This window comes from Puma concolor, chromosome C2 (genome assembly GCF_028749965.1).
Source record: "Puma concolor isolate L17-30 chromosome C2, mPumCon1.1.hap2, whole genome shotgun sequence".
NCBI lineage: Eukaryota > Metazoa > Chordata > Mammalia > Carnivora > Felidae > Puma > Puma concolor.
Window position 1 is genome coordinate 77,666,326 of NC_141675.1, and position 11,861 is coordinate 77,678,186.

Sequence of the window (11,861 nt, forward strand, 5' to 3'; positions counted from 1 at the left end):
AATAAATAAACATTAAAGCAAAACAAAACAGGGGCACCTTGTCATGATCTCACAGTTTGTGAGTTTGAGCCCCACATCAGCACATCAGGCTGTGTGCTGACAGTGTGGAGCCTGCTTGTGATTCTCTCTGTCTGTCTGTCTCTCTCTGCCCCTCTCCTCCTCTCAAAACAATAAAAAAAATAAATAAGTAAAAAACCAGAAACATTTCAAACCTTAAAATGGTAGTCAATTCTGATTGTTTGTTGCCTTTAATTAATAATGGTTCCCTCTTCTGCATCGGTGCTTTGTTTCATCCACCACTTCATTTACTAGTAGTTTTCAGTACATTTTTTTTTTTTTTTTTTACAGATTGATTTATTTGTTTTTAAGTAAACTCTATGACCAACATGGTGTTTAACTCACAACCCTGAGATCAAGAGTCAACATGCTCTATAGACTAAGCCAGCCAGTGACATTTTGATAAACCTTGGGTGTAGCTGATGAGTTGAAGGAAGCAGCAAGTGATACTTCATTTTAGATGAATTCTTATAAGAGCCATTTTATCTTTTCAATGATAAATAGATTGATCGTTGTGCATAAATGTATATGTAAAATGTCTTTTTTCTTTATTTGTGCAATAACTGCAAAAATTTGCCTAATTGTCGTCTTGTATCCTTACATACTTAGCTAAAATGAGTTTTTACTTCTTGCATGTTTTCTAGCTTTCCTTTCCCTAACTCCCCAAAGTCCCTGCATTTTCCCCCTTTGCCTTCCTTCTCTCTCCGCCAATGACTAATGACCCATAAACACATTCTTGTAAAACTAGAATTTTTGTTTTACATTATAAATGTTAGATATTTATTATAGAACATTAGGAAAATACAGGAAAGGTGAAAGAAAAATATCATTCAAAAGTGCCACCAAAGATAAACAAAATGTTAATGTTTAGGTATATTTTCTTCCTGTTAATATTTTTATATATAGTAAAATTTATAAATAGTAAGATTCAGTTCTGTTTCATATTTTGCATGTTATTGTGTGTGATATAGTTACATACACCTTTTCATTATTGCAGACTTTCTCCTTGAGTTCCTTCCCATGGCTCTCTTACTCACATGGTTCAAAAGTACAATTTCACTCCTTCTTAGTCCCTCCCATTTTGCCCTGATTATCTTTTATTTTCCATTTTCTGCAGTAAACGGCCCTTTCATCCCCATCTCTAGTACCTTCTTTTCTTGGAGCTTCTTATCTCCAATTCATCCTAATTCGGTTAGGTAGAAATGTAGTTTGGGTAATGTACTTGCTGTGTTCTGATGTTTACTCCCTTGGTATTACAGGTCATTAATTTTTACATGAATCTTCTGGTGGAAAGAAACAAAAAACAAGGGTATCCAGCACTTCATGCATTCAGTACTTTTTTCTATCCCAAATTAAAGTCTGGTGGTTACCAAGCAGTGAAAAGATGGACCAAAGGGGTCAATCTCTTTGAACAGGAACTTATTCTGGTGCCTATTCATCGGAAGGTACATTGGAGCCTGGTGGTAAGTTGAGAGGGGTAATTGTTGGAGTTTATATAATGGCTGTGTTCCCTTCCCTCCCCTTCCTTCCCCTTCCCTCCCCTCCTCTCTTCTTGTAAATGTTTATATATTGGGGTACCTGGATGGTTCAGTCGGTCAAGCGTTCCACTCTTGATTTGGGCTCAGGTCATGATTGAGCCGCATGTCAGGCTCTGTGCTGATAGTGCAGAGCTTGCTTGGCATTCTGTCTCTCCCTGTCTCTCTGCCCCCCACTCCCACTCCCACTATCTCTCTTGAAAGAAACTTTAAAACAAAAAATAAATAAATAAATAATAAATGTTTATTTACTTATTTTTGAGAGAGAGAATCCCAAGAGGCTCCATGCTGTCAGCACAGAGCCTGATGTGGGGCTTGAACCCACAAATCATGAGATCTTGACCTGAGCTGAAACCGAGAGTCAGACGCTTAACTGATTGAGCCACCCAGGCACCTCTGTAATAGCTGTTTTCTTGGATAAGGAAGTCTACCCTTTTCTGTCCAGTTAAAGTCCAGTAGTACATATAAAGTGTACTCTGTAGAGTCCTTTTTTGTTCTTGAGTTGAACAGCTTAGAAAACTAGATGGCATACAGGAAGACAGGAAAGGGTTTTAGTAACACATATGTGCTCTTTATTTGATTTCCTTAGTTTTGTTTACAAGAAGGTACAGATTTATTATAGAAAAGTACAGATATAAAGCAAAAAGCAAAAAAAACAAAAAAATCTCTTCATTTTGAGAAGACCACTAATGTTTTGGTAAATTTCTAGGCTTTTTTCCAGGAATTGAAATATATAACTTTATAGAAATGAAGCTCATATCATCTGTGATATTTTATAAAAAAATGTGTCTTAGACATCCATTTATGTTGATATGTGTATTGACTTTTTAAAAGAGGCTTTATTTTTAGAAATAAAATTCTCCTGTTGTGGTTAAGATGTTTCTGGATGTTGTAATTTTCCATTATAGGTGATAGACCTACGAAAAAGGTGTCTCAAATATCTGGATTCTATGGGACAAAAGGGCCACAGGATCTGTGAGATTCTCCTGTAAGTAAAGGCTAAAAAACTTCACTGTTGGGTCATTATGCTCTTGTTAGGTGGTCTATCTTCTATCCAACCCTAGGAGGCTCTGTTGGGTGATGGTCTAAAGAAGTGAAGGCTATCTTCTCGGTTATTCAGGAATTGACTTGAATTCATCTTCTTGTCAAAAAAGAACCTAATATCTGATCTTAACTGAGAAGTTTTTTTAAATTTTTTTTTTTCAACGTTTTTTATTTTATTTTTGGGACAGAGAGAGACAGAGCATGAACGGGGGAGGGGCAGAGAGAGAGGGAGACACAATCGGAAACAGGCTCCAGGCTCCGAGCCATCAGCCCAGAGCCTGACGCGGGGCTCGAACTCACGGACCGCGAGATCGTGACCTGGCTGAAGTCGGACGCTCAACCGACTGCGCCACCCAGGCGCCCCGAGAAGTTTTATTTAGTAGCATCATTAGAAACAAGTTTATCATGTGTTATAATATAAAATATATCTTATTAGAATCCTGTGATTTGAATTAGGTTTCTTTGGGATTGATACATTCTTCTGAATGTTCTAAAGAACTGTTAGCTAGGGAGTCTTTTTCTTATTATTATTTTTTATTTTAGAGAGAGAGAGCACAAGTGAGGGAGAGGGGCAGGGGAAGAAAGAGAGAGAGTCTTAAGCAGGCTCCATGCTCAGCTTGGAGCCCAATGGGGACTCGGTCCCACGACCTTGGGACCATGACCTGAGCTGGAATCAAGAGTTGGACACTCAGCTGACTGAGCCACCCAGGCACCCCTAGCTAGAGAGTCTTATTTCTCAGATTCTTTTTCTTTTTTTTTTTTTCGTTTATTTATTTTTGGGACAGAGAGAGACAGAGCATGAACGGGGGAGGGGCAGAGAGAGAGGGAGACACAGAATCGGAAACAGGCTCCAGGCTCTGAGCCATCAGCCCAGAGCCTGACGCGGGGCTCGAACTCACGGACCGCAAGATCGTGACCTGGCTGAAGTCGGACGCTTAACCGACTGCGCCACCCAGGCACCCCTGATTCTTAAACCCAGTCATGTCCCTGTGCTTTCCATGATGGTTGGGTTCATCTCAGAACCAAGAGGTAACTTTTAAATTCAAGCATATGGATATGGTTTGTAGGCAACTATTTCAAACAGTAATTGCTAGAAACCTGCCTTTAAACCATAGCCACTTATTAGCTGTGTAACGTGCTGACATGATTTTCACAGTGAGGAAGTAGTTCAGTAAGAGCAGTCTATTTTGAACCCCTTTGGCTCACCAGACGCAAATGGGGGGTTCTTGTTTGTAATTTTAGTAAAGACACTTGGATAATTTTCATAAGGATACTTAAGTAAGGAGCCTTTTAAATGATCAACAAGGAAATTTGTTATTAACAACAGTTCAATTCTCTCTTTTTCAATATTATTTTAGTGTAAAAATCCTTTATTTATAGGTATTTATCTTGAATAGAAAGTTTAAACAGAAGAGAAAAAAGATTTAAAAAAATCAGAAGATACACCAAATTGTTTATAAAGCAGTTATTTCCTCCTAGTCTGTTTTGTTTAGGATGTATATAAAATGTGCACACATACTTACATGTGCACATACACATATGTAATATCACATACATAGAAATGTTCTCACTGAAATCATACAGCAAAGTAAGCTGCTGTTACAGTTACAAAAAAGTTACAAAAAAATCATACTTCTGTTACATTCACTCTTCTTCTTTCTCTGCCCGCCCCCCCCCCCCCCTCCTGTGGGTATCCGAGTTCCTCTCCCTTTCCTAATGCTCCTGGTTCAGCTTTTCTGAACTTTTTTTGCATTATTAGTTCCCCTGCCCAGAGAAAAATTTAATTCCTCCATGGCAAGACAAAATAGTGCTAAGGAATAAGACTTTTTGTTTTGTTGGGTTTAGAGGGCTACAAACCATTGAAATATGTAAGATTTTTGCCTTCCCAGAACCAATTTCTACAGCTTGGGGCTGGTAATGCTCCCACTGAGAGTGCATGCCCTAGCAAACCCATGCTGGTTTACTTTACATGCAGCTTAGGGTGAGAACCCAGATGCCTGGGTTGAATTTGATGACCCTTGGGAGATCTGGATAAAATTAAATCACTCTTTTTTTTTTTTGTAAATAGTTTTTTTTTTTTTTTTTTTATGTTTATTTTGAGAGAGAGAGTGCACACATGCACGCAAGAAGGGGAGGAGCAGAGAAGGAGAGACAGAATCTCAGTCAGGCTCTGCACCATTAGCGCAGAGCCTGATGTGGGGCTTGAACCCCCGAACCACAAGGTCATGACCTGAGTTGAGATCAGGAATCAGATGCTTAACCAACTATGCCACCCAGGTGCCCCTTAAATCACTCTTAATACTTAAGTATATATCTCTTAGAAACAAGGAAGTTTCCTTACATAATCACAATGTCATTATCACACTTAAGAACATTAGCAATCAGTCATATGTAACATATGGTTCATGTTCTGGTTTCTTCAGGTATGTTTTATAGTTTTTTCTAAATCCAGGAAGCCAGTCAGGTTCACACATGGACTTAATGTCTTTTTAGTCTAATTTGAAATAGTCTTCCTTTTTTTGTTTCTCATGGCAATGACATTTTTTTTTCGTTTTTTTCTTTTTGTTTTTCTTTTTGTTTTGAGTCTAGGCCCGTTGTTTTTAATCTATTTATTTATAATTGAAGTATAGTTGACACATAATGGTACATTAGTTTTAGGTGTATAGCTTAGTGATTTGACATCTCTATAGCTATGCTGTGCTTACCACAAGTATATAGGTACCTTCTGTTTTATCTTTCTGTTTAACTTCCAGCATAGGTAACATACAGTGTTTTTTTGTTTTTTTTTTAATTTTTTTTTCAACGTTTATTTATTTTTGGGACAGAGAGAGACAGAGCATGAACGGGGGAGGGGCAGAGAGAGAGGGAGACACAGAATCGGAAACAGGCTCCAGGCTCTGAGCCATCAGCCCAGAGCCTGACGCGGGGCTCGAACTCACGGACCGCGAGATCGTGACCTGGCTGAAGTCGGACGCTTAACCGACTGCGCCACCCAGGCGCCCCAACATACAGTGTTTTATTAGTTTCAGGTGTGCACTACAGCCAACCTAGTGATTCGACAATTATAGAACATTATTTGTGCACATCACGATACGTGTCCTCTTAATCCCCTTCACCCGCTTCACCCATCCCCCACCACATTTTATGTCTATTGTTAAGTGAGAAAAAGCGAGTTGTAAAATGAAGTCCTTTTAAAAATAGGATAAAGTGTATGTTTTTACATTGTGTGTTAGGGGTGGAGAGCTAGAAGAATACACAGCAAACTGTTAATAGTAATTACTTCTGGAGTGGCTATTATAAGGTCTTTTGCATATGACATTTTACAGGTTTTAATTTTCTAAAGCATGTACAGTTTTTATAAGGAAAAACTTCAGTTTAAAAACCGGAAGCAATCACATTTTTAAAAAAGCTAATGGAGATGGATTTGTGAATAGCATGTCTGTTAACATCGTTTGTAATGTCCTTTGTAATCAGAATGGTAAGTCTCCACAGGGATTCATCAATATATTCCTTCTTTGTTGTTTTTTTAGTCAGTATTTACAGGATGAAAGTAAGACCAAAAGAAATATTGATCTAAATCTTTTAGAGTGGACCCACTACAGCATGAAGCCACATGTAAGTAATGATCCGTCTGTATCTGAAGTGCTTTCTTGCATTTAGTGACAGAGGCCTGTTAGTAGACTTGGCTTCCTCCCTCCCCTCACTCACTCATACCCTTAGGCATGCATTCTCCTGAAGTGTACTCTTAAGAATTATTACCTACTTCTAAATCTTGAGAAAGGCAAGATTTAACTAAGATGCCTGCTTCTTAGCCTTATTTCTTGTTTAAGTTGTAAACGTTAACTGCATGCTAGTATGTTTCTCAGAAAAGCAAATAGGTTAAAGTCAGCCACTTTTCTTGTTTGGAGCTAATGAAGGTTTAAAGTTCTTGTTACTTCTCTGAGAATTTTGTTTATTTAGATCTTAAGGGTCCCGTGCCACAGGTTCTCAAAAGAGTCAAGTACGCTGTTTGTGAATATGCTTTGTATTATACTTGCCAGATTTGAATCTCATTCGGGGTTGGAGATTGCATACATTTTGAGTCCTAATGGCTTCTTTTAAAAGTAAGCCACATGAATTCAATTTTAGCCCTCACCTGTGTATAATGGCTCACCTGTCCCACAGGATTTTCCTTTCTAAGTTGAATGATTTAAAGGTTGAGCTTTGAAATTTCCTGAGGAGAGATACAAGGAGATATAAGGAGAGTCTGTTAGGACGAATGCCACGTTCTGGTGTGGGGAACGTGATAAAGAAAACAACTTCTCTTCCTTTGTGTATCGGTGTCCATAGTTCTCCACTCTGTGAGAGCTGCTGTGCTCAGGAGAAAAGCACGAGCTACCTACCATGTGCGTGGGTGTCACACATGTTCAAACAGTCTTCTTTTTTCACAATAATCCTCTGTATTTCTTTGAATAAAAGTTAGCTGTTGTCATCTAGAATGTTTTCCAGCAGGGGTTCAGACTCTCTCTTATTATTGTCTTGTGCTCCGCTGAGCCGGCAGCCAAAGTGTGTAGGGTCTGGCCAAGATCAGGGCAGCAGAGGCCTGGGGAGTGTGTGAATTTACCTCACTTAGATCGGTTTATGACGCCTTTAGCACTGCTTGCAGGAAGCTGGGCTCTTGCTTAGGACAAAACTGAGCCATCGGAGCAAGATCTTGGTTAGTTAAAGCCTATCAAGAAGCTTTTTTCTTTCTCCTGCTTGTTGTGGGGGTTGAAAGTTTTCATCCTATTTTCTTGGCTAGAGAAGCTAAACCGTGCAGTCTTCAAGTAGGTTCGTTGTGTTGTATGTGTTTCTGATTGTGCCACATTTAGCCCTTTTCAGAAAAAAAATTTTTTAATGTTTATTTTTGAGAGAGGGAGAGACCGAGTGTGAGTGGCGGGGAGGACAGAGAGAGACACACACAGAATCCGAAGCAGACTCCAGGCCCCAAGCTGCCAGCACAGAGCCCGACACGGGGCTCAAACCCACAGACTGTGAGGTCACGACCTGAGCCAAAGTCGGAAGCTTAACCGACTGAGCTACCCAGGTGCTCCTCACATTTAGCCCTTTTCAAAAGTTATAAAGTGCTTCTGAAACCATTCTGACTAGAATTCCTGTTCCTAGTAGTAAACTTTCTTTCAGTTTGGTTTCTTGATAGGAGAGCTGAGAGAAGGAATTCTCACTTTGCTTTTTTTTTTCTTTCCAAAAAAATATTTTCTGTGTGGGTCACATACTTCATGTCATGGTTAGGGTTTTTAAAATTTTTTTTTTTTTCCAACGTTTATTTATTTTTGGGACAGAGAGAGACAGAGCATGAACGGGGGAGGGGCAGAGAGAGAGGGAGACACAGAATCGGAAACAGGCTCCAGGCTCTGAGCCATCAGCCCAGAGCCTGATGCGGGGCTCGAACTCAGGGACCGTGAGATCGTGACCTGGCTGAAGTCGGACGCTTAACCGACTGCGCCACCCAGGCGCCCCCATGGTTAGGGTTTTTATACAACATAAAGACTGTGTTTGTGTAGTACCTTTAACGTACACCTTTATAATATTGTTTATCCACGGGAATATTTGTAAGAAGTCAAAGGAGTTTGTGTGTGATGAAATTTTATGCCTTTTTCTCCCTTTTTTTTTTTTTTTTTGTAATTTTAGGAGATTCCTCAACAGTTAAATGGGAGTGATTGTGGAATGTTTACTTGTAAATATGCAGATTATATCTCTAGGGACAAACCTATCACATTTACTCAGGTGAGTGAAGATCCCTCCTCACCTACTTACTTGTTTCTAAACCAGATAAACTTAGAGCATGTTACCAGTGCCTGGGTCACATTAAGGTCTTAATAATGGTGGCTGTGCCACTATTATTATTGCCGTAACCCTTGGCCATGGCCCTGCTCTTGCTGGTATCAGGGTTTGTCACTGCCACTGCTCTTATGTTTAGTCTTTGGTGACCAGTGAGACAATTTGCATATGTCTGGACTCTGGAGCTCTCTGATTCCTGAGTATTACTGATATTTCTAGCGAAAGGAGGAGGCATGTAAGATTTTTCCCTCTGGAAAATCAGGCCTTGTGAGAATTTAAGCCACAGGTGTAAGCTGTAACTACAAATACTGCTTTTTCCCTTCTGTGCTGGTTATTTGGGGTTCTCCATTTGGGTGGGGATTATTAGAGTGTGTTGGGAACTCTTGAGAATTAATCTGTAATAGTGGATTCTCAACCTTTGTGTAACTGAAGACAACCCCTGTAAGACACATTTTTCCTAAAGAGACCTCATTTTGATAAATGTTGTCTACCAAACTGTACTTATTGAATAGGACTAATAACCCTCTTTCACGTTTCTAGGGCTCCCATGCTGAATTAAGACAATTCTAGTCTAAAATAAAGGCACTTATTAATTGGTTAGTTTGAGTAGTTTTACTAAGAATAAATGTGTAATTTTTTACTACAGGTTTCGAGCTATTTAAAATAACTTACGCATCCATGTGTTAAGATGTGTTAGGCCCCTCCAGGTAGGAAAGCCCTAGTTTATAATAAAGTGGTGTATTCATCTTATTATAATGAGACATCAGGAGTACCTCAAGGGTGTGAACTTCTGATTTCACTAAAAAGAGGACTAGTTGAATTACAGGTGATTTGGATTTGTCTTGCGTGCTGCTGCTTTTGAAAATTGGCTCCTGCAGTGATGATCTTAAAGCAGAATATTAAGGCATTCTGTTCTTTGATGCTTCTGAATACAAGGAGTTATTTGCTCTCTGAACCTGCTGACGTGAGGTCTGAAGGGCTGAAGTTGCCATTTGAACAGAATTGACAGTGTACGACATTTGGTAGAACAGAAAATTTTTAATGTTTTTTCCTTTATTTAAATAAAGTTCATGTTGTTTCTCAAAAAAGCAGAAGATACTCATTTTAGAATGTTCTGAAAATGTACGTAAGTAGAAAAGTTTGGTATTATGCCATCACTTGGGTGTTTCCATTTTGGCACATGTTTTTGTGTTATGAGTAGTTGTTGGAGTCTATGTGTAATTCTGCATCCTGCTCAGATTTTCCTTAGCATGTACAGATGCTTATGATACATGCAATATAATAACATTATAGCCTCATTTTTTTTGGCTTTGTAAGTCTGAACCATGACATGAGAGAGTCAAGGCTATAGAAAGGACATGGGTTATTTACTTGGTTACACTTGCAGGTTGACGCTGTGCACGGTAATGTGTAACATACGTGTCGTTTGTGGGTCCTCTGCAGCACCAGATGCCTCTCTTCCGGAAGAAGATGGTGTGGGAAATCCTTCATCAGCAGTTGCTGTGAGAATGCCCCGCCCGGTCCCTCTAGCTGCTGGTGGTTCTTTCACGGAGGACGGATGTTTCCATATACCTCATGCATCGTGGGTTCAACAGTCCCCGCATCGCCCCTGCTGGCTCACAGGTACTGGGCTGTAGGACGCGCACGCAGGCCTCTCCCTGCACCCTGGGCCCGACTTGGTGCGTGGACCCTGTGTGTGAGCCTGTGCCTGCTCAGAGCCCTGGACTATTCAACCCACACAAGAACAAACGCTAATTAATACTTTTTTTTTTTAAGATTTTTTTTTTTCCCTATGAATGTGGGAAATGCAGGATTTATTCTATGATTTGTTTTTTGTGTGTTTGTTCACGTGTGTTCATTCGCTCACTCATTTACAAACATAATGGCAGTGGCTGTTTGCTGCTGCTCCACAGTTAACTCTGAATTACCTGTTTGAACTATTTATTTTTGAAAGGAATGTTAATCAAGCTCCACTCCCAGCTGAAGATCAGGAGGGGAATCAGTGGGGGGAGGAAGGAAGTGTTAATTAACTTCCCGAAGGCTGGAGCAGAAACTGCCAACTAGAAGCTGGAGCTCTCGTTCTTGAGGCTTGGAAGTGCCGGAGAGGAGAAACCTTCTCCTTGGGTAGGGCTCTCATTGCCTTTCAGAGGACGTCTGACACTACGGGCCTTGGCCTGGGGGCGTGGAAAAGTGGAACGGTGGCCTAGGAACTCTGGCAATCCAGGAGTCTTCAGAAGAGTGGTGGTCATCCTAAAGAGACTGCTCTTTCTGGGAATGAGCTGACTTGGCTACTCTTGAAACTGGATTTGAAGTAACTATAAACCCTAAAGCTTAATTTTCATCCCAGATCTGGTTGAGTATAAACCTCAGAATTGTAAGGGCTGGCCTGGGCTGTTTATTTCAAGAGATACTATTCAATGTAAAAGCTATTTTTCCTCAAAGTTTGTTTTTTTTTCTATATATATAAAGCCGAAATTAAGTTTTGTACTCATTAGGATTTACATCCCCCCCCATTCCACCCCCACGGAAATTTGGAAGAAAATTTAGTACTTGGCTGTGAGGCTGCCAGTTATACAATAATCTATTTTGCATATGAAAATTTGTATTTAACTTTTTTGTTCATTAAAAACTTTACAGTGGTTACGCATTTTTAATTTCAGAAAGTTTAGAGTTGGTCAGAACACATTTTGCAAGATCTAGTGCCTAGTGTTGCTTTTTCCGATGTAATAAAGGTTGTCTGGCAGAACCTGAAAAGGGTATGCTGAGATGATTTCTAACCCTTCCCTTACTTAAACCTCCCACACTTGCCCTGGTGCACAAAAGCAAGGGGGTGTAAAACCGGGAATATTGGCCACGTGTTCGCGAATCCGCGTGTCTGTCATCCGGAGGGCGCGGCCACCGGTGGCGGAGGCAGGGTCCGGTTTCCCTTGAGGGGAAGTCTTGGTATGGGACCTGGGGCTGCACTGAACTTGATGTGCCTATTTGACAGGCACACCAGAGGCCGTGTGCTCGATGGTGATGAAAAGAGTGAGCTGCTCGTGCCTCAAGCTTAGGCTGCACAGAGCCCTTTCCTGAGGCTGCTGGAGCTGTATCGGTGAGTCTTGGGATCAGGCGGCTGACACAGCCAAAAAGCCGAGAGATTGACTGGGTCAGCCTTATACTAAAAACCTGGTGCCCGCTCGGCTGTCTTAGGTTTCACCTGAGAATTGAGCACTTTTGTTAAGATCCGTTCTGTGTTGGGTACATCCTGTGGGAGTGGCGGTTTGTATTCTGTCCCGGTGAGTGACGCAGTCGTGTTACACGAGTATCCCAGGGGCTTCTTCAAGCAGCTTTCACTGAGCTTTCCACTGATGTGTACTCTTCAGGATGGCTCTTAATAATCTCCCAGGACATCATGAGATCAGTAAG

At 40.6% G+C, this 11,861-nt stretch overlaps 1 protein-coding gene across 2 annotated transcripts in view; it reads left to right on the top strand.

The window, feature by feature from the left end:
- Positions 1–11,207, top strand: part of SENP2 (SUMO specific peptidase 2) — a 32,795-nt gene extending 21,588 nt beyond the window's left edge. For both annotated transcript variants that reach the window (XM_086674925.1, XM_086674926.1), the window contains exons 13-17: positions 1,317–1,520; positions 2,501–2,580; positions 6,167–6,251; positions 8,304–8,399; positions 9,897–11,207. In XM_086674925.1, the coding sequence (XP_086531051.1) occupies positions 1,317–1,520; positions 2,501–2,580; positions 6,167–6,251; positions 8,304–8,399; positions 9,897–9,959 (528 nt within the window). In that variant the 3' untranslated portion in view covers positions 9,960–11,207. The remainder of the gene's footprint in view (positions 1–1,316; positions 1,521–2,500; positions 2,581–6,166; positions 6,252–8,303; positions 8,400–9,896) is intronic.
- Positions 11,208–11,861: the final 654 nt, after the last annotated feature.